This window comes from Dermacentor albipictus, chromosome 3 (assembly GCF_038994185.2).
Source record: "Dermacentor albipictus isolate Rhodes 1998 colony chromosome 3, USDA_Dalb.pri_finalv2, whole genome shotgun sequence".
Lineage (NCBI taxonomy): Eukaryota > Metazoa > Arthropoda > Arachnida > Ixodida > Ixodidae > Dermacentor > Dermacentor albipictus.
Genome location: NC_091823.1, coordinates 125,511,449 through 125,534,735, shown reverse-complemented (window position 1 = coordinate 125,534,735; position 23,287 = coordinate 125,511,449). Strand labels below are relative to the sequence as shown.

At 45.1% G+C, this 23,287-nt stretch overlaps 1 protein-coding gene across 2 annotated transcripts in view; it reads right to left on the bottom strand.

Moving 5' to 3' along the window:
- LOC135909442 (MAM and LDL-receptor class A domain-containing protein 1-like) overlaps positions 1-23,287 on the bottom strand; it is a 269,265-nt gene that overhangs the window by 7,490 nt on the left and 238,488 nt on the right. For both annotated transcript variants that reach the window (XM_065441399.2, XM_070536030.1), the window contains exons 53-62: positions 21,994-22,104; positions 21,207-21,457; positions 19,866-20,097; positions 18,444-18,566; positions 14,633-14,769; positions 12,854-12,968; positions 11,273-11,350; positions 5,938-6,132; positions 2,753-2,884; positions 1,443-1,595 (exon numbers count right to left, since the gene is read on the bottom strand). In XM_065441399.2, coding sequence (XP_065297471.2) covers positions 1,443-1,595; positions 2,753-2,884; positions 5,938-6,132; positions 11,273-11,350; positions 12,854-12,968; positions 14,633-14,769; positions 18,444-18,566; positions 19,866-20,097; positions 21,207-21,457; positions 21,994-22,104 — 1,527 coding nt within the window. The remainder of the gene's footprint in view (positions 1-1,442; positions 1,596-2,752; positions 2,885-5,937; positions 6,133-11,272; positions 11,351-12,853; positions 12,969-14,632; positions 14,770-18,443; positions 18,567-19,865; positions 20,098-21,206; positions 21,458-21,993; positions 22,105-23,287) is intronic.

The window sequence follows — 23,287 nt, the reverse complement described above, 5'->3', positions numbered from 1 at the left end:
CTTATCTGTTGTCGTCGTTTTTTTATTAACCAAGGTTTTTGTATCCTTTTATCTGAGGTAATTCGCGCTCCTGTATGATATTCATTGAATACCATAAGATGTGATTTGTTAACGGTAAATTTCAAACCTAAGTTCTTACCTTCCTGTCCACAGATATTAGCCAGACGTTGCATTAGACATTGCCTGCCATGAGGCAACACAATGTCGTACGCATAAAACAAACCTGGAAGCTGCTGGTCTACTGTCATGCTCACCTGTTTGCTGGAGACGTTAAACCAAACATTGATCTCTTCTACCACCGTTTCCGTCCTTACCATGTACATCATAGTCAATACAAAGGATAAAGGGCACCCTTACATTCGTCAATTTGTGATATTAACTGTTTACTTGGCCCACTACCCCTATGATTTGAGGCAAACGCTACTTTTACTGCATAGAGTCGTTGCCGAAGCCGTCTCCTTCCAGATTATGCCACAAAATGGTACAGTTAAAATTGTCATATGTTCCGGCAATGCCTAAACAAGCCACATGTAGCGGTATCATTTCTTCTCTGGATATTTCAATACACTGATTAAGACAAATTAAGTTATCATCCGTACACCTACCTATTATGAAGCCGTTCTAAAGTTCTTCCAATTAGCCATGGTGTCCCCCCCCGATGCTTACAGTTTTATTTTATTTGCAGACCGCAGCTGCGGCTCAGGGAGCAGGCCCCTGGCAAGCAGTACGTGCCCGCACACCTGGCACCATTGCTAACCTGTATATTAATGGTGAACGCTCTATATTAGTGAATTCTCTCTTTTTCCTGCTTACATAGCTTTACAAATAAATTCATTCTAGTTTTTCGTGAACTGTCTTGTATTTGTCTATCTTGTAAGCTTTTTTCAACTGCCTTCAACAGCGCTTCCTTACTTTTTGGTCCTAGCTTATTAATCAGCCTAACAGGGACCTCGTATAACTCTGTGGCTGCGCGCTTAGGAATTCTCTCTTCAGCTCACGTACAAAGTAACGCAGTGCCACTTACATTTCAACGATTTTATTTTCAGTGTGCATTTGCGGTACTATTAGATGGCGCGCTTGGTGCCTTCCAATACTGTGAGCTGCTATGCATACAACATGGCACTGTGATGCCAACGTCGCTATTGGCATTGGCGTTGTCGATGCTGTCGAGGTTGCTTTCCCGAAAAACCTTATTCCCGGCTTGTCGCCTGTCTAATAAATTCTAAAATTTATTCTATAAGTACCCGCTAGCAGAACCTCAATTAGGTTACTCTGTTGAACATAAGAAACACAGAAGGCGGAAATGCTTTGACCCAAAGCTTCAGAATAAAAACAAAACACAACGGAAAACTTTAACAACACCGTTTAAGCGTTCCGTGACGAGGTATACGGTATACTTGAAGATAGCGGAAATGTTTGGAATTTCTTATGTCTGCAATTACCTTTGCTTGTCTGTAGGTGCTCCTTTGAAGTACTTTGGATTAACGACTCACAACGATGACCTTCGTAGCCATGGGAGCAGTCGCAGACAGGGTAACGTTGCCGTATTGAAACTCCGCAGAGACCACCATTTAGACATAGGAAGTGCGGACAAGCTGTACAAAAAATGCAGGGTAGAAAAAAGAAAGATATTTCATCACATCTTCTTCGTGTACCATGACAGCATGAGGAGCTCGATCTGCGGCTGTGTCTCGCTAATTTAGCCGCTGGGACATGAACGGCGGCGTTTAATGGTGCGTTATTCGTTAAGATAATGTAGCGTAAAGGTTAATGCTACTACAATTACTCTCGAATGAAAATGCTTACGCAAGAAGGCACCCTAACCAATTAACAGAGGAGCGAACCTTGGATCGGGATCAAACTTTCAAGGATAACGCGTGCATTGCACATCACGCAACCTATTATGCTAATCGTAAAAGTCCAGAATTTATTGTGCCCTTACTAACCGCGGGGAGCATTCACGGGAATGCTCGAATCAACTACTGTGAGAAAACTCTAAAACAACCTAATATGAAACTGTAAGAAATGAGTGCAGAGATGCTTGCAATATATTATGAACGTCACACTGATTGGATACCAACACCAAGTTGGACACAATGAAAAGGCTAATGGAGATGTGTCCACCAACGTTTTGTTGGTGCGTCTACGCCTCTGATATTCAGATTTTTCATACACTGCACTGTGTCTATGTGGAACTAAAGCTCTTGACATTTCCTGCCCTTGCTTCAAGGTTGTTTCGGGTGCGCATGGTTTCATTGCTGGGCACTGAAGCAGGATCAGATCACACGACTAACAACATTTTTGTGAATAAAAGACAAAAAGCAAAACCGCTCGCAAGAATCCTTAGAAAGGGCTCATTTTTATCCTGAGGGCAGTCGAGGATTCCATCGTATAAGGCTTTTCAAGCGAATGAAACTAATATGTTTATTCACAGCCAAGCCTCACAATAAACAGGAGCGTGTTGCTTTTTTCCTTCAAAAGACCGCTACGTGAAATGATTTGGCACTTAGGAGCAGCAGAGGAAGAGGCATATATAACTTTCACATGACTATAGGTAAGCATAGGTGCTGAGCAAAATCTACTGAAGCTGTGTGTGATACATACTATCGTATAAAATTTCCGCGACATTTCAATTATATGACGACGATTTCTTTTGACGTCTCGAAATGTGGGATACGTGCGACGTTTTTATGAAGAACGCTTGAAACGTTGCTCCACTATAAGGACAGATAGAACTGCTCTGTTTACATACCGTTGCAGAGCGCTTCATCCGATCCTCCGAAGCAGTCTTCTTTTCCATCACAAAGCAACGTGCGGGGAAGACACTCGAAGGGCGAGTGGGTCATACAAAGAAACTCCTGTGGTGTGCAAATGTTCGGGCGCCCTAAAGGAGAAATGTTGACATTTTCAAATAAAAATAGGCCCATATACCTTTGTAGATAATCGTATGTTTTATACTATCGAAAAACAGGACTCTACATTATGTGTGTAGGTAGTCATCAAACTACGACACCTATTTCTGTCATTGCGACATAAGTCATAATGTCATTTAGACAGCACTTTTGCCATAAATAAAATTATACCGTTTTGTGAACATGTCCCAAAAGATTGGTGTGGTCAAATTGGCCGAATACGAATGAAATGTAGTACGTTTCAACGACTGGTATAAATCGCGAACTGAAGCAAACTACTGTTTGGATTGTTTTCACATTTCATAATTTTGAAAATTTTCAAGCAGGCCCCATAATTTCATATATACTAACGTTTCCCTTGAAGCTCTGTTTCTCAAGTGAGGAATCGGAGCAGAATGCGCATGCACTACGAGCAATTCTTCATTTTCGCTTTCAAGAATCAATAACACAGCTGTTTTTGTATTTCTACAGCAGTTTCTGTGGACTTCCAAAAAATCTCGAGACTTGTTTTATAGCCAGGCAATATAGGTTGATAAAGTGTTGCAATCGCGTGTAATGTCACAGGCATGGTCCTACGATGGGGAGCGCCCAACACTTTCTGGAACGGCAGTATTTTGTCATAAGAACAAGACATTACAGAAACGCTGTCAGTGTAACTAAAAAAAGAGCCAAAAATATAAGAAAGCCCCCCCCCCCCTAAAAGGTATCTTCAGTTTAGTGTCTCTTTACAGCACAGTTATTCATGTAGAAAACATTGTGGTGCTATATTTTTAATGTTTCTTTTTACGGAATGAACTCAGACTTCGGATGATTTTGGTTGAGATAAGCTATTGTATTTCTTAATTTGTTAGCCTCCTGGATTTCGAAGTGCCTTGTTTTGATAGCAAGTTTACCATAGGTTCTAATCATTCCATGAAATAAAGAGTTTTCTACAACATGTGAGAGGTAAGCACTGTTTCAATAGAAAAAACAGCGCTCGGGGAACATTACTTAGTTCAGCCCTTAAAGTCGCAAATAAATAATTCATGTTTCTCGCGACATCAGTTCGAACCTCCAAAGTGAGTTCATTTTTTGTCTTTCCATCTATTCATTTCTTTGCTTTACCGGAGCGTTGTCATCCACTTTATCACGTCAGATTAGAATATGATCTGCTTGTTTGCTCACGTAAAATTTTAGGAAACCCACCTAGTGCTCGAAAAACATATAGAATGCTGTGAATACGGGGGTTAAGTCACTAATTGCGTGGAAATAGCATTCAAAGGGAAATTTCTCTGAGACAATAAAATTTTCTGTGTTTTCTTTCACATCCCTCTCACCAGCGTTTAAAAATTTTGCAGCATCTGCGCAGGCTTAGAGTATTTATCTAAAAGCAATGGACACTTAAAGGTCTAAATTTGATTAGTTGGACCACTACGGCGACAACCTACGGCAGAATATTGAACTTGCATGAAGAAACTATGATTATATAATTTTTATTTTTCCATTAAAGCGATCACGCACAGGCAGTGCAAAGCGGCACATCAGTGACTGCTGTCTAAAATCTGGATATTTTTGTGCAGCAACGAAATATTTCAGACGGCTTCACCTCTAGGCACAGCTGCTCTTGAAAAATGTAACCGGCTGTACCAAAACTATTCTCATTGATTCCTCTTGTGGTTGCTATACGAAGTATCGCTTGGATATCTGAAGACAGTATATAGAATTTTTTTGCAGCGAACCTCGCACCAAATAAATAGTTTCCAATGTTTTTATCGCGATTGCAATGCAAATATTGTTGGAACTCTTCCATCATTTCCTTAAACTTTTTGATGTGTAGCAACGCTTGAAGTTTGCCTTTCGGCACCATTCCCAGCCACCCCAACGCGCTTCGCCTTGTTGATAGGCGGGGCCGCTGTCAAACCCAGAGCGCTACCTCCACCGAACATCCGGTCGTCCATCTCACGCCCCAGCACGATAACCTCTAGGAATTCGAGGTTTTGATACCCTGCGAACAATGTTGAGCAGAGTTTTTTTTTAGTGTCGTGAAGGTGAAAGAATTTCGGCACAGCCCATCTTAAGAGGATTATCGAAGTTAATGCGATTAGCATTCACGCAGAGTGGTGACCACGTATCGACACACCGTATTGACTAAGACACCATTATTTGGAATCTATAGTTGTCCTTCTAAGATTTCAAGCGTTTTGACTATATGCGGCGTACACACTCTCCGCGAATGGCCTCCTTTCTTATGACCATCGGTCGCCAAGGTTATCTCACGACGGTAGGACGAAGACCGCACGCCGACGACGTATGCAGTGATGACGATGAAATTACGTAGAAGAAATGACGTCGACAGAACGACGACGCCATAATGAGGACGACGGCATGACGATGATGGGTTATTCGGAAATGATGACAATAAATAACGATGCGATTACAATGCACTGACCACAGTGGCATAACACGATTGACTTACGATAGCACTGTTATAGCGGAATGAAGGAGAAATTATTCTGATGGAACAACGAAAGTGGTATGCAGACGGCAGTATGACAACGAAGGGATGACATTTCTGAAATGACGGTGACGGTGCAACAGCAGCGTGATGATGGTGGCCTGGCGACAAAGAATTGACAAGTGTACGAGGATGGTGGCGCCAAGGCTACAGCGCGAAGATAACTGTGTGACCAAAATGGTGGGACGACGACAGTGTCACCAAATTGAAATCCCGTTTCGACCTGTCAATAGGATTCAGCTTTCTCTCTCAAATGCAATAAATTTAATTATTTCGGCCCAGTGGTTATCTCGGAAAAGCGTTACTGCGTTTTACATGTATTCGAATAGGCGGCATTGGAGCATGGCCCGAGCTAAAGCTTCCTCTCGACGCAGCGTTAGCGTTCGCACTTGCTGAACTGGCTAAACGTTTATTTTGCTGTTTCAAGGTGCATTAGTACTTTCCATTCATCCAACAAAATATGGGGATATACGATTCTCAAACAGAGCATACGAATAGACTAGACCACAGTCAGGCAAAGCTTCACCATACCACACTTTTCGTCCAACCCGTTCGGGCAGTCCGGGACACCGTCGCAGACGAGCACGCCAGGAATGCACGTAGCGCCGTCGCGACAGTTGAACTCTCCGCTGTGACACTCCAAGCGTGGTTTCGGTGAAGAAGGAGCACGCGCCGTGCTTGCAGGGGGCGCTGACGTGGGAGCATTGCTCGTAACCAATGATTGGCCTGAAACACGCATTTCAAATGTTAACATGTACGTTTTTTTCTAGGAAGATAAATAAACATAATCGAATTAGAAGAAATTTCTGCAAGCGAAGAGTCCGCTGGCGTTTGTCAAGAACGCTGCTCTTGTCTAGCAACCATTCGCATAAATACAGCAGCCCACATATTTGGACGCACTTTTGCGGCGAGCAACTTCGCTCCAAGCAAACATGTGGCACTCGATCGTGAGCGTCTAACGTATGACCGCGAAGGAATAACGACAACGTTATGACGATGATGGAACAACCAGGAAGGCCAGACGGCTACTGCATATTGACAACGCCATGACATAGTCCAGGCGCTGTCATCGTCATGCTATCCCCGTCATTCCAGTCTCATCGTCCCATTGTCATCATGCCGTCACGGCAACTCTGTCCTGTGCTACCGAACGTATTGTAAGAATTTAATAACACGACATGTGCGTCTCCTGAGACAGTCTGTTGATGCTGGAACAAAGGCTACACAAATTGCAAGTTTCAAAAGCGCACTTCGTGCTTTTGATTCCGCAATTTGTTACGAAAGTTGTCTTACATACTGGGGCTCTTCCACGAAAATACAAGCAATATGTTTGTCATAATCATAAGTTCTATGTCTTGCTGCGATTTCAGTTTGTCTATTCAGAACCCAGTGAGAACGGTGATTCAGGTGCACAAGCTTCCAGCCTCACTCTCATACTAATAAACTTGACTCCCTTTTTTCTTACACTTGGTCGTTCCGGTAAGGTTGGCCTAACAAAGCACGAGAGACGTTCATGTATCATTTCTTCTGAGTTATAAGCGTGTGCGTTCAATTTAATCCACAGAGGGAGAATAGAGTTTAATGAGTTGAAAACATGAGAGGTTGGGCTGGCGGGCGTGGCTGTAGCCTGCTATTTCTAACTCAGATAAAGGGAGGGAAAGAAATGTCACCGCTTCGCCCGAAACACAAAGCATCATTTGCGATAGGAAGTAGCTATACAAAGTAAGGACACTAGTCTTATGGGCCGTGTAAACTTGCAAACATTCGCTTACTAACTAAATTAACAAGGATAGCGTCAACGCGCACAAGCAAACATGAACACATCACACTCGATGAACGTGGACGCTCACTGTCAAACCGCTGACTTGAGGTAACGCAGCTGCAGCAGCGAGTGAAGTGACCCTCGTGCTGTCTATCGCTTCAATGCATATTCAGCGGCGAGATCGCAGCACGCACAACGATATGAGCAATCGCAGTGCCCAAACTCTGCCCTCTACGCAGATCGCTTTCGAGATATGGCGTGCGCTGCCACAGAATACCCACTACGACGTGCCCCCCCCCCTCTACCTATATATATAGTAACCTAGCATGCGACGGAAAACGGCGCGCTTCCTTCCCGCTTTCCTCCCTTGCACACACGAAATTGAACGGCGATCATCGGCTCCCCTCAGACGCTTTCACTCGCACATAAAGCGCACGATGCGCGGCGATGGTGCTATCGCCCTCGGAAACATCGCGGAGACGGTAACGCCGACGGCAACAATGCGCCGGGAGTGTCCATAAATTGCTTTCGAAATAAGATGTCCTAAAATCACGATACCCGTTCTGTAAAATTTGCCGCAGCTTAATACGTGTTTTCATTTCACGATATATTGATCACCCCACCGACTGGCAGTAGACCAGTACCGTCAGCGCCTTCACACAGGGAGGGGCAGTATGGTAACGCTGTCACGATGAGCAGCTTCGGAGCCAGCTCTGGAAAGAAGACGACGACTAACGCGCGAGCAGTAGCACGAACGCGTTGAAGCGGTTACACCGTTGGACGCCGACGCTCGACCCAGGAACGCGCGCCTAAAGGCCGCCTCCACAGTCCGTGATTACCCGGCCTTTCGTCACTCGGCGTCACTCGACGTGGACACTGAGGGCGGCGCGCTCAGGAGAGAACACGTCTCGCCGCCACCGCCAGAAGCGGCTGGATGAGCGCAGATCAATGAGCTCTGGTACGCGTGCCGCTAGTGATGCTAGACGCTCTCTCTGGAGGCGTTTATGCAACGACGCTGATGGACGCCAGGCCAGAAAACGCCAGTAACAAACGTGGAATGTGGGGTGGCCTTAAGGTATGGCGGTGGCTGACAAGGTTCCGAATATCCTGAAAGGGGATCGCCGACTACTTCCTCAACTTTTTTAAAGTGCAAGAATTTTCAGGCGAAGCTTGTATTGTCTCACAAGTGGCGTTGTCATGGTTACGCAAAAAAAAGAGTGGAACAGGAAAGTGCAGTCTGATTAGTTGGAAACTGCGCCGGCGCCGGACCATGAGTCATTAGCCCAGATTCTAGATGCATAGGCACGTGCTCACGCCACGCGTGCAACCAATCAGAGCCGTTTCGCTTCCACCGGGGAGCGAAAGCGCCGGAAAGGGTCTCGCGCGCGCTGCGCCGGCTTCGATTCCGTTCAGTGCAGCCTCCAAAAACGGATCAGATGACCATGCGTCGTGCGTTCCCCCGAGGAACGGGCAGCCTTCGACGAGTGGCGGCGAGACCTCGCCCGCAAGAGGGCTCGCCGTCTACGCGCCGATCCAGCCATAAAGACCTAAATATAGTCTGACGTAGCGGGAGCGCGCGCACACGTTGCGTCACGTCACTTTGCGAGAACAAACGCGGCGTCACGTTGGCGAGAACAGGCGCGTCCATAGTTCGATAGTTCCACCGATGGTTCGACGCGCTGGCGCAGCCAACGTAGCCTGACGCGGCCTAGGCACTCCGATGCGCCAGGAGTCGAGGGATGCTCATTCGCGAGCCGATAACGCCGGACTATAAACACACCCTTAGAGCCACTCGAGCCCAGGCAATCCAACAGCAACGAAAAGATCCAAAGCTGAAGGGGCGGGAGGCCGAAGCAATGCGGAACCATTGCGTGTCGGTTACTTAACCGTGATGAAAGTCAGGTGCATGCAATACAAGCTTCGCTTACCCCCATTGTCCGATAGAACGCGGGTTGGTCATTATTTATGCAGTCGTTGCCATTATAAGGTAGTGCCGGTGCAGGACGTTTGCGCATTGGTCACGCCGGCGCAGTGGGCACGCATTTTTCTGGCTTCCCAACACGGCAGAAATTTCCTCTGGCGAAGACCAGACTGCAGCACGGCCATGAGTTCCATCAGATGACCTGAGTTGTTTTGTACGCCGCGTACTTGAGGCCATGACCCATGCCGCAGTTCACGCTAGTGAGTCGATCTCAATCACGGCTATTCTTGTCCAAGCTATTGTGCGGAAGGAGCTCGCCACCATGGGTACTTTACTCTGTGTCCACCATGGCAAATTCAAGACAGACTTCGTGGCGTCTGCTCTTTTCGTACAATTCGTCATGGCATGACACCACGGGATAGACACCGTTAAATTTACTATTTAGCCAAGATCTTGCATTGACTTTTAAGACTCTCCTTCGTTCGGCTGCTCCTTCGTCCAGTGAACACACGCATGACGTCGTTTCTAGGGCAGGTGCAGCTCGTCAACTTGCTCACGACTGACTATTTTTCACAAGCGTCGCAAAAAACATGTTACGACAGCCGACACAGAAGCGCGCACTACTCGCCAGACTCTCAGTTCCTCCTGTGGTCGACATGCTGCCACGTTGGCCAAGCAGAGAAGCTTCTCTCCCGTTGCACCGGGCCCTACGAGGTGCTGCGTCAACTCGGTGACGTAAGTTACAAGAGCGCACCACTATCCTCTCTACCAACTGAGATTTCTCATGCTTCCTGGCTGAAGCCATATTGCTCTGCTAAGTCCTCGTCTTCATGACAAGCGCCAAGACGGCGCTTCCACCGCCGCAGGGTGATATCACGGAGCGCCCGTACTTGAAAGTACGTGATACTTGGCAGAGTGACCAGGACGACGACCGAGACGTTTGTGCGTGTGGCCGGTAAGACGCCTTCTCTTGTCCTGTCTTACGTTGTGAATATTCTGTAAATATATCGGTCGGCTACATCTCGCCTCCGTCACAATATATACGCTTAGCACGTTACTTCGTTACGCCCTAATAAACCTCACGCGCCATATGGCTACAGAAGCTCTGGTGAAAATGCGAAATGTATAAGAGTTTCAGAAGCTATTGTGCGTGACAATGGAGACCATGACGAACCCTCTTCGCAGTTAGATTATTGCGATGGCAATTATATGGACACTCCAAGCGGATTTCCGTCATCACCATCGCCGTTGCCGTGAGATTCCCTACGAGTGAAAGCGTGTGAGAGTGAGCCGGCGAACGTGGTTCAATCTCGCGTGCGTGAGCCAGGAACGTGGCCTAGATGCGTGCCCTCTCCCGTGGCGCGCGAGGCAGGGGCGTGAGGTGAGGCAACAGGGGCGTTCTTTTCCGGTGGCTGCTACGGTGCCTCGATGTCCTCCTCACCCGCCGCTCCGTGCAGAGTGTGGACAAACGCGGCTTCTACTACGGTGTTGACCACGAGAATCGCGGACGCCGTAGCAGAAACCTTTGGCGGACACCGTAGGGACGCGGTGCTGGCGCTCGTGTGTCTAGAAAGCGGTCTGCGACATGGCTGAAGTGCGCGACCGCGCGAGGCTCCTCTTCAAACTGAGCTGCGATGTTTGGAGAGTGCGCATAGTGCCGGTAGCTTTGTATGCGCTGGGCATTCGACATTTCATACGCGTTGAAGCGAGACATGCATGAAGGTCAATTGACTCGGAGGTGCTGCCGCGACACCTCACTCCAGCGTTTTCACACACAGTTTCCACTGTCATCGAACGATGTGTTTTCATGTTTACCTGAGGGCGCGTGACATCATGCTGGCTAATTTAGTTAAAACACGTTGATGGGCTAGTTGGCTTGAATCCATGACAGAATGTATAAGCACGACTGAAGAAGGACTTAGAAAGACGGAGACACACAACGACTGCGCTGTCTCGGTGTGTCTGTTTGTTTCTACTTTCTCGTTGAGTCACGATTGCGAATTATATAATCGTTAATTTAGTAAGTATGCGAATGAATACAACTTTATACGGCCGCTAAAACTACTGTCCTTGCATCGTACAGCTATCTATTAATTTGCTATCGCAATCGGTGCTTCACCTTTCCGGCGGAACTGCGATCTTTTTTTTTTTTTCACGCCAAAATTTCACAAAACGACGTCTACCTGTTGTTGAAGTCACAGGTGCAAGCGTTGTCAGTTCGCTTGGAAGTGTAGCAGAAGTGACTGATGATGCACTCGTTCCTGGAACAATTCATTAATAAACATTTAGAGTTCAGCAATGTTAGTTAAGCATGAAGCGAATTTACAGAATTTCGAAATTTATTAGGCAACTTATGATATCACTTTGAGGTCCCTCTTTCTGGCAAGGTACATGCACAATTATGCATCCATGACTTTTAGGAAAATTGTTATATAATACAGGCATCTCCCTCCCTTTTTTATTTTGCTATAGGCTACTGTGCTGGTTATTGGAGGTTATGTAATGAGGGATATATAAAGCGCGACCAATTTCCAAAAAGCTATTGGCTAATTTGACGTCATTTTTCGAAGCCGAAGTCATTTTTGAGAGATAATATTTCCTTCAATTTGCAGAGAGCAATTTTTTCAAGTTTTTCAGGTACTATGGACCAGACATGCATAAATACGGAAGCATTCTTGCGCCATTGTACTTTAAAATAAATTATGGGGTTTTGCATGCCAAAACTACGATATTCTTATGAGGCAGGGCACTCCGGAAATTTGGACCATCTGAGATTCTTTAACGTGCGCACAAATCTAAGCACACGGCTGTTTTCGCATTTCATCTCCATGGAAATGCGGCCGCGTGGCCGGGATTCGATCCCGCGACCTCGTGCTTAGCAGCCCAACACCATCACCACTAAGCAACCACGGCGGGCACGCACCGCAGTACTGCAGCCGCTATAGCTACAGAGATAAGTTCAGACTTTATCGCACTGTGCCGCCATTCAAAAATGCGTATTTGCGATGGACAGTGGAGTGCGCAGCAAGTGTTCGGGTACATCTACTCACTCGGGAAAAGTGTTTGTTCGAGATCTCCCAAAGTGAAAATATAAGGTATGGCAGCATACGCCACCCGTGTACCACACATAAAGTTGCCACAACGGGTAAAGAGAAGAGTGTAAACGTTAGTCAACCATATTGGCAAGCGCCCAAAAGAGACCATGGGCCGTTAGATACAGAGGCTTTCTGCAGGTGCCTACACTAGTAGTATTCAAGTGGTACCGTGTTCAGGTTTGCATGCAATTACTGTCAAAGGCTTTCGACCAAGACGCATATAAACGCCGATCAAGAAAAGAACGACATTTCTGCTTTCCACGGCTTTTTCAATGAAATGCTATTTATTAGAATTGTCTGCTTCTGTGAGATATTGCCCTCCTATTATTACTGTGGCCTATTTCATATTCAAAGCTGCACTGCAGTAGTTTTAGCTTCCACTCGCAGAAGAGCTAGTACAGGCATTCGCGCAAAGTTATGGGCCTGTTAAATTAGCACAACATGAAGAGTGTCACGTGTGAAATATCCTTAGAACAACCACAAAAACGTCGTTTGAAGAAAAACCTGAAATTTATTTGCAGTGATTTTTCATGTTCGTATCTCATCATTGGTATGCCATGTTAAAGTGCTGTGGTAAATATGCCTGAATACATACGCTTTACAAGAATTGGTTAGGCAAATTTTTAGGAATATCGTCGTTTCGCAGCTGTGCATGGGATTCTCACTTACCGGGTTTCGGCACTTTTGTGACATCCGGGACGTTGTCGCAGTGGCCTTCGCTCACTTCAATATCGTCTATGGCAAGGTCACTGGAGAAAAGTCCTGTTTTGCCACTGATAAGAACCTGGGTAATAGATCAGTATTTTTAATTTTGAAGCATCTAGATGCCTATATGCTCCCATGTAATATTGCTGAGCGAAAGATTAGACACCACACGGACACATTCTGTGAAAAATTCTGTGAAAATTCTATGATTTAACGCGTTATCTTATGCTAACCACGACAGAGGAGCTTGGTCGGAAATTGGCCCACTATCATAGTTTTCTAAGAGTACGAGACACAGGACGTGGGCCCTTGTCTTGCGCTATAAGAGTAACATAACTATTTCAAAATTAGAATAAATAAATATTTTGATTTCTTTTTGACCGTAGAGTTGTGCGTAGAACTTCTACAACGGATATCCATGCGTTCAACAACATCTATTAAAAAGAAAGGCTTATAAAGCGGCAAACTCCCCTAGAAGCGTAGTTCCTACAAAAGTGTGAATAAGCGTTAGCTAAAAAGAGAAAACGATACCGCGGATACTATAGTAGTAGGTTAACGGGCTAGAAAATGGCACCTGCTTGAATACCGAAATGTAAGATAAACACAAAATATCGCATTGACCAAATTTGTCTCTTGCAAGCACGCAGTGAAACAACGAAGCCAAATTCTTTCAATTCTCCTTCAAATTAATAAAAATTAAGTATTAACACCAGTACATCCACTTGTATGCACAACAACTTGAAGCGTAAAAATGGGACGCCAGAACATGGTATGTACTCTATATTTGCTTATTTGATTATTTATGAGTTGAGCATGCAGATATTCGGAGTTTATTGACTCGTACAGGGATATGAATATCAAAGCCTCGAAGGCAGAGCGTCTAGAAAGGATGACGTTCACAAGAATTACTGGGTGTTCTAGTTGGTAAAGCATCTTGAAGGGTTAACAGCGCAGACCGATGGTGACAGACAGGGGAAGAACTGTCCTGTTGTTGCCCTTCTCTCTGTCGCCATCCGTGTGCGCTAATAACCCTTTAATAAGAAAAAAACTTGTTCTGTTCCGGCAGCACCCCTCTTTTGTTCCAAAACAAATACGAATAATTATTTGTAATTTATTACTATTTGATATTTGCCTTCATGGTAACAATGATAAGTAACTATTTCGGTTGTGAGAGAGTGTGTAATGCTAATGTGCATCTCATAGATAATTACATAGAAGATCGAACGCGTACACAGGATTGAATGCTTTAGTTTTTGACATGCACTCTCCTGGCTGTTTGTAATGCCTGTTAGTCAAAAGAACAGAGCAAAACTGTAGAGCAACTATTGGAAACGCGAATTCAGTAGCTCGGCAGGTGTGTGTTGCAGCGGTTACTTTCTTTGATCGGAGGATGGGGAGCAAAAATAAACGATTTGTTAACGCACGTTCCTGTTTGTGTCGTAAAACTATGGCACAGATAAAAACAGGTGATGCTGTTCGTAACGAGGGCGCAGTCTTCCGACATATCGATAATAATTTTGCCCACGACAGATTGTCTGCAAGAGGAAGCTCAGGCTCAAGATAAAAAGAAACAGTTCCACTTGCTGGAGCCGTAATTGTGGTTTCGTCATCTTTGATGACGAGCTAAAAATTATAACAATATTCATATGCACGCAGAGGGCTGATGAAAATTTCGCTCTATATTACTGAGTAACGAGAATTCGTTACTTAAATTTTTTACCTAAATCGACCACTATGACTCACCGAAAAAGAAGGAGGAAGGCTGCTGCTTTCCAGCGACAGCAGCGTCCACTCGCTTGGAGCGGTGGCGCTCACAGTTGTCGATGATCCCATCACTGATCCATGTGGGTCAGCGAACGCGACAGTCAGCGTCGTGTTTGCTGTAATGTGGAGATTTTCAGAAAAAGAAAATTGTTATTGTGATGGCAGTAGCGAGCAGTGGCGATGGTTCATGTGAACAACGTTTGAAAAATCTCGAACTTAAGACTGGGTAGCAAGGAACAGGGATTGATAAGGGCGCACGCAGCACGGTCTTCGAACACGTCTTAATTTTGAAAGAATAGACAAATATAAAGAGACCAAAATAAAAATACCACGAAAAAGAAGAGATATGCACTCTTATCTGTAACCATGGCATATCACTAATGCCACTGACGCCCAGATAACGTGACTCTTCACTGGGCAGTGTCAATGACATTATGCTGATGACATCAATGGCGACAGAAAGTGAAAATTACTTGTAGCGCTTCTTTGAAAATATCCATCTCCAAATGAACTATAATGTGTGCGGTTGTTCGTGATATTAGTTCCTTTTCTAAAGCCTGCCTCTAGCAGTTCAGGCCGACATCAACTCGAGCTGCAATGCATCCTCAGCAAACAATGGGCGCGGAGTTCCGTATAAATCTGCTAGCATAAGGATTCTTCCCTAGTGGGTACCGCTTCATCATTGCGGGGACTCCAATATGCAATTGTAGTACCTGGTCATAAGTGAGCAAGTAAAATTGTTTAGCAAATATTCTAGCGACATCACTACTGAAATTTGTCAAGCAGTTTTTTTTGCTATTACAAAAATCCTCTGCTACCTACAGCCGCTTTCGTTCTTTCTTTGTCTTTTCTTATTTATCTTTTTCTTCAAACAACAACGTCTGTCCCAGCTCATTTAAAAATATTTTTTTCAGAATAAAGACTAAAATAACAACAGACATCATGATGTCTTGCTCCGAATGGAAAATAAAGCAAGACAAGGCATTTCGCGCGAAAGAAAACACTGTGGCTAAATGACTTGTAATATAGCTTTATAGTTCTAAGAAAAAAGAAAAGAAAAACACTGCGAATATAATATACAGCAATAAAAGTGTTTTGTGTTCATTTTGATAACATTGTGTTTTTTGACGCTCTCTCAAACTTAAGTTCACGACTGCTTTTGTGGTCAAGGTACATTAGAGTGCGGCTTTTACTGCTAGTTATGGTAGCCATGACGTCGTTACTAGCAGCCTAACGTTATCAACTCTGACCTATCTTGCTAGAATGCATCTAAATGAAAGAACTTCAATATTTTTATTTGTTTTACCACTTGTTGCTATAACTTGTCCATTTGCGATAATGCCCTGTCTTAAAAGTGTACCTTAAGTAATATCTAAACGGCATGGGACAAAGGCGACTACTTTAGTTTTCTTCCTTGTTACGGGTCATCAGAGCAACGAACCAATCAGCCGAGACCAGAGTTTTGATTGAGTGTAGGGATTTCCGTCTGCCATGTCTTGCGTGTGTCTTCTTTCGTGTTTTTTTAGTTACGCCACTACCCATGATAAGAAGCCATGCCAATTGACCAGAAACTTAAGCAGGTACAAGCAATTGATTTTCATGCTTTTTATGGTGCTAAGCTAAGGAAGATGAATAGCTTAAATTAAAAAAAATTGTGTCCTCAGCTACACAAGGTGTTTTCGCAGTAACGATGCATCCGGAAGATGAAAAAAAATGTAATTAGCGCAAAAACGCAAGGAAAACGAACCAAGACCAGTATTTATAAAAATTTATAAAAACGTTATGCAACAAAACTGTTCGTAAGAGCAGACACCGGGTAACCATAGTGACGCACATTGCAGCTGTGGCAGCCAGCCAAAGAAACAAGAAAGGTCCTTACGAGCGAAAAGCTTTTTCAATTCGGCTCCAGAAGACGACGACAAAAGCGCTGAATTGTAACTGAACGCTCGTTCTCGAATTTTGAGGCTTCGTTATTTTACTCAACAACGCAAATTCGACAAGGCCACCTTTGGTTTTTCATTGTTGCATGCGTCAGTGCACGCAGTTTCATGTTTGCAGGAACCGAAATCAAATATCGGCATACGCCCGACCTTACTACACATATATTGGAATCCAGGAAAAACAGCGAGAAGGCGGGAGCCGGAAATTCAAGACGACGATCAAAACATGAACAATGTGAAAGCAGGAGCTGACGTTTCGAGAAGTGGACTTATCTTCTTTATATAGTGGAAGCATTTTGTGTGAGTGAAGGGTATCGTTTTATGGAAGCGTTGATTACGTGATCACAGGGGAAAGAGGCAAATATCCCGAAGTCCTTGCGTTTTTGCCGGGGCTTGTCAGGATCTCAAAGTTCCCTCTATTGCACCGAATGCCGCTCTTTGAGATGTTTTTGCGATGTGGTTCCTAATGATTTACAGATGTCCTTTTAATTCAAACTGTCTTTGGCTCTCGACCGCAGTTTTGGGTTACCGGCTGCCGCTGGCGCTTGCCACTTATACAACATCGGCTAATGTCCATGTGCCGGAACAGACCATTTGGGTCACTTCGTATGTGTAGAGAGAGTCAGAGGGAGAAAGCAAGGAGAGAGAAAATGAGGTCAACCGGACAAGCGTCCGGAATGCCACCCGACACCGGAGGTAATGGAAAGGGGAATAGACAGCGGTAGAGAGTAAATACTGCACGCAGATATTAGGACTGCAATCAGTCACTGAGGACGGTGTTCTTCAATAACTGCAGTAGCGCACGAATGGCTTTCTGCGCCATCAACTGATGTGGCCAGGGACCAATAATTTTCGTTTCAGAAGGTTTTCTACAGTCCAGTCGTCTGTGTGCGGTCTGTAAAGCAATGCGTTGGATGTCATATTGAAGACAAGGGCACAAGAGGTGCTCGATAGTTTCTTCAGACCCACAATATGTAGCTGGAAAAGTTCAACATGACATGCTTTCGACTAGACAAGTTGGAGCCCAGGAATGCTGCACTAGTGTGTATGCTATAAGTTTTGGTCAATCTCGCCCCCTGGGAATGGATATTTGCCACTGATTGGATGCCCGAGTGTGCAATCAGAACAATAGGCAAGAATTAGAAGTAGGCAACTGAAAAATAAAGAAGTAAGCTGCAAAGACGTGAGCACGAGGGCATAAAAACAGCCGAGTGTGGAAAAAGAAGTGAAGTAAACAGAAAGCAACCAGTGTGTCCTAGATAGTATGAAGAAGGATAAGTAAAAACAAGCCATATTAGTCAACATGAAAGAAAATTTTGTTTATACGTGATTCCAGAACGTACGTGCAATCCGCCACTTCCTTTCTTGCAGGCTTTGTTGCCTACACCTGTTTCTAGAATAATCCTTTACATGCAAGTCGGCGATTGTGCCGTAGTCTTTCAGTTCTTTTTCCACGTCTATAGCTATCTCTTTTATTTTTCAAATAATGAATATGCGCAACATAGAAACCTCGCTGTGTTGTTAACATTGCAACATTGTTACCCACATAGGCGTAATCGGCATGTCTGACATGCCTTACGAACATCGGCTGGGACGCCCTCTTTATATCACAATGAAATAAAAGAAGACACGGACGACAAAACATTTAGGGATGTTAGCTTTTCTTGCAGCATGTTCTATCCTGACCCGACGGGAGTGTGTCATACTCTCCATTTCATCACCTGTATATTATATTCAAACAAAGATTTGCGCACGCAAGAATAAAGCCAGTCAAGGAAACAGTAACAAAAAAGCTGAACCTTTTTGGCTTGAGACAGCGCCGCAAAGTGGATAGAAAATATGTTACTTACTATTTTGCTTTATGTAATAGTAGAGCTTGATGCAGGCGATCGGGCCGAGGGTTAGTGTCTGGCTTTCAATAATGCCAATCCCGCTTTCAGAAAGATCTGCAGAGTCCAGAAGGAGGTAATACCCTGCAAGAGATCAGATCACCATGCTGTGTTGATTCTACAATAGGTGGTGTAAAGCTTGATGCAGCATATTTGCTGCATTATACCTTACCTAGTCTCATATACGATTAAACGGAGACATCGCATGGAAGCAAAGAAAAAGAATTGGAGTGAAAGTTTGTGAAACTCTAGAACAAATCATTTAGTTAGCAAGAGGTGAGGCTGTAGCGCTCAAATACAGGCGCATCTGCCGCCTAGCGCTTTGCCGTACTTGCCATCCGAAGTATTTACGTCTTTGTTTGGTACTACACGGCTCCTTGATACTACATGAACTCTTATTATTCTTTCTCTATACGGGCTTTCAGTACTCCACCTTTAAAATGACCAGAAAAAGAGACCACATATTTCAGTGAACATGATTTCTTGAATTTTTTTTTTGTCATTTGCAGAGTTCCCCTTTGAAATTTACGCTAGTCTCCGTTCTTAGTTTACTTCACACATACTTACGTGTGGTTGCGTATCGCTTCCTTATTGTTTATCGCATGGCTAAAAACGCTCGCACTGGCAGAGCATCTGACATAGTGGGTGCACTGAAGATGATTAGATAGAAACGAGAGAATACTCAGTGAACAGCGGTGATATTCCACGCACGATGAAAAAAGAACCTGCTCTTACGCCAATATTTTCTCCTCCTATATGGTTCAGTGGCACGCTAGAACGAACACAGCTCGCTCGTAGAGCATGCGCAATTTTCGGTACCGCATACTTGTATAGTCACAGACCGCGACCCCAGATATTGAGGGAAAAAAAACTTTATTCCGCCTTATGACCACTGTGCAATAGGTGTGCAGCTAAAATGTGCTCTTCCAGAGAACTGTCGCTTCTTTTATGGATGGTGGGAGCCGACGGGAATACGTCAACCTTGCTCAATTCACTTATGCCATCGAGCAAATTCCTGTACATACGCGGGGGGCTTCGATATTCGATCTGACGATTCCTGGCCGTATGGAGAGCCTCCCAAAGCGCTTTTAGCTCCGCCTCGGCAGTACTTCATAGTGCGTTATAGGCAGTTATTGCCGCGTTGCTATCGTAGCTGTTTATCCAGGCAGTGCTGGCGTGATTTCGCGAGACTGTAGAATCCGTGTAAATGCAGTTCGCGTCACACTGTTGTTATACGTGACTGAGTACCTAGCGAAGTGATCGGCGTCCCCCTTTTAGTTGTGGAAAAACTTGATGCTTCTTCGAGGTTACATGCCGAAGCACATAGGAGGACTATGGCAGCACTTAGCCCGAAGCATTCGCCACATTTATGAAATGCCTCACCTTCCTCTGTTCCGAGAGTGTGGTCCTTTTTGAGTCCACTGCTAACTGTGACCGTGGGGCCTTGGTTCCTGTACCAACGCGCGTATTTGGGATTCTGTATGTTCTGCCAGTTGCACATGTCCTCCTCGAAGAAGCAGCTGCCGGGCGGGGGACACGCAGTCTCGCCTAGGCTGATGTCGTCTACGGCAACAGCACTGTCTGGGTCATCAGATCTTGTCCCTTCGAACACGAGCTGCATTGCAGAAAAAAAAATAGCAAGATGACGTCTTAGGATCTTAGGAATGGAGAAAGAGTACGATTCTCTTATTGCGAAATGTATGGTCAAGATATATTTTTTTTACAAGATGAGTGCTCTTACAGTACCACAGCAAGTGCCTATTTTGCTGTCCTGTGGCTTTCCTGTTTTTTTCTGGCCCTGCCGTTTATTTTTCAACCGTTTGCTGTTGTTGTTTTTTTTCACACAAACAAGCAGCTCTTTATCTGCGCTTAGCGCATCCGGCGCATCCGATCTCGATGACTACCACTGCGGTTATTCGCCTTGCTGTGGAACATCTGATGATACTCGTTGTTCTTCCTTCTTTGTCATTCGAATATTTATTCCTACTTTTGAATGTATCTAAAATTTTTCAAGCAACAACAGTAGCGCTTAGAACCTTCTAGTGCAGAAATATCCTTGCAAATGCTTATAAAGCACATTGTTAGGAAGAAATGAAAGCGGGGCTTGCAAATTACCACGATGATAATATTTGAATCGCCATTGGTGTGCGTTCATGCGTGCGCGCAAGCGCAAACACACACACACATTAATTAATATTCTTGGGCGCACAAACGGCCCGGGTGCTATTTCCCTGCGAGGAAACACGTTGTGTCGCAGCGCATTTGCGTGTTTCAATGCTCGGTGCTACGATACGGCGAGAATGAGAAGCCTGCTCATGCACTGCTGTGATGGCGCTTGCGTGAAGGTCTTCGCTTGCAGCGGGTTGCTCGATGCGGGGGTGACACCCCCTTCTTTTTCTTTTTTTCCAGCACAGAAAGACAAGTCTTGGAATGGTTTTTCTAGTCGCTGAGAAACAGAAAAGCTCTCGTTCCTTCAAATTCGTTTAGTATTAAAGAAGATTGCTGCCATAATTACGTGATTGTGGACGCCGTTAGCAAAGCAACAGTGTCTCCTTATATATTAATTCTAGTAAGCAGGTCGAACCTATTTGATTCTGCTTAGTTGGTGGAAGCTATGAGTAAGGAAATTAGTAGTGAAGATACAGGCGTGGGAGCCGATGGTTTTGGTGTGGCCTTATTGCGTGCAGCGCTACAAATAAATCAGTCGACAAACCTGCAACTCACCTCTGCCTCTCCTTGGAGGCTGGTCAAGTCAACCGCGGCCGAGTACCACTGATCCAACGGAGCATGCGATTTGGTTGCGTACCAGAGAGAGTCCTCATGCTGACCTTCGCCTACCCGAGTGACGTTAAGTGTTTGCACCGTCCTACCGGCGATGAAGAACCAGAATCGGAGACACTTGTGCTGTGAGATGTCGTAGAACCCCTGTGGACTCACCAGTCGGCCACCGGGTGGCTTTACCAATGCAAAGCTCCCTGAGCAGAACCGAATAACCGTTAGAAAGGAGGATAGTAGCCTGTGTTATACTGACATGCGAACACTATGGGGTACAGGAAAAAAAAAGAAACAAGACCGAAACGACGCTGGTACATCCTGTCTGAGCTGAGCACTCCAAAAAATAGTAGTAAGCTGAATTCATATAGAGTAAAGGTCTCGAATGTCCTTTTTTTATAAGCGACCCCATAATACAGGTTTTTTGTTTAAATAAGGAGGCAAAAACAATAATGCGAAAGCCTGCCATCTGCAGCTGGCGTGTTGCTTCTGTACTAAATAAAAGTATCCATGAGGAATCAATGTTTATTTATGTTATTCATGCCAATAATGCGCGTTGTTCTGACGGAAGCATTCAGAATAGCGATGGTGCTGACTCATTATTCATTTAAATAAGGACGAAAACGTCTAAACTAAATAAATAAGCATACGGAAGCCTTTTGGTAGTGAAGTCAGTTCAAGCGCACTACGCTAAAAGAAACATGGGAGGCTCGTATGCTTAAACACAGAGAGATCTCACCGGACGGTGCCAGGCTGCCGTGATCTGACGGAGGCAACATTGCGTTGCTGCCCTTTGTGACTTCCCAATTGTGCAGCTGCCAACCACAATTTCCAGACTCGAATGTGCACACTGGCGAAAAAGAATGAAATAAATCATTGATAGCATGGTGATATCCACGCAAGGGAAAGTTACATTACGTTCCTATACAGAAAATTGCACTATTGAGGCGCTCTCATGTCCAAATGGGTACGGACAGATGGTGATGGTCATCAAACACAGAAAATGCTCCTCAGACATCATAAAAATCAACATTACCAGATGGAATATTTGTCGTCGCATAACACTTTAAAGGGCCCAAAAGCAGTCTGATATCAAAAATGTGTTCCATTCTTGCCGCACTGTCCCAAATACAGCCGCAAGAACTTTTTTTTTAATGCTGTCGTAACAGCAAAGCTATCGGAGTTTAACGAAAGGCTACACATCCGCCGCCATTTCTCAGTTGCTTTTGCATTCTTTTCCACAGGTGTTCTCTCATGCTAGCAAAGCATTCAAACCAACTTCATGCAGCGCAAAGGCTACTGGTCGCGTCAACACTAAACAACGTCGAACAAACGCTCTTCTTCTCGCCGCCCCTAAGCGCTCTCCGTGCGACTGATACTGAATAAAAGCGTCATAAAAGGTTCAGTGGCGCTTGTAAACGATGCTCGGTGATCAGCCAGGAAGCTGACGCTGCCCTGGTCCTCTCCACGGAGCCCTATAAACGAGCCCCCTCTGTTGTCATAACACACGGCGATCGCTTGTCAGGTTGCCGCTATTGTCCCTCATCGACCAACCATTCGACAGCTTTTACCCTGGTGACAAAACGCGCACAACTCTGCTGGCATCATAACACGCGAAGGAGAGACCGGAAAAGCCTAAGAGAGCTGGGAGGGCAGCACAATATTGCTTTGATGCGCTGGCATTAGGTCCTCTATGCGAACGAACGCCTATCTATCGGCTTGTGTATGGGGGGGAAACGAATGAAGGGGAGGATGACGCAGGTGGAACGGGAGGAGGAACCTGACGTCAGCAGGCAGTGGGGAGAGGAGCACAGGTGCAGCGTGGCTATAGAGGAAGCCTGTGTCGAACGTCGTCGGCGCCGGTCCCAGTAAAAGCCCTGGAAGAAAACCAAAGTAGCGCCAAGTGCGCCCTTTCGCCTATGCCTCCTCTCCTAGCAGTTGGAGCAGCGCCTTTATTGTGTCCACAGGGAAAGTGCGGATGCAGGAGCCACAAGCACAGTCGGGCTCGACTGACGCGAGCGTTGTCGTGAGAA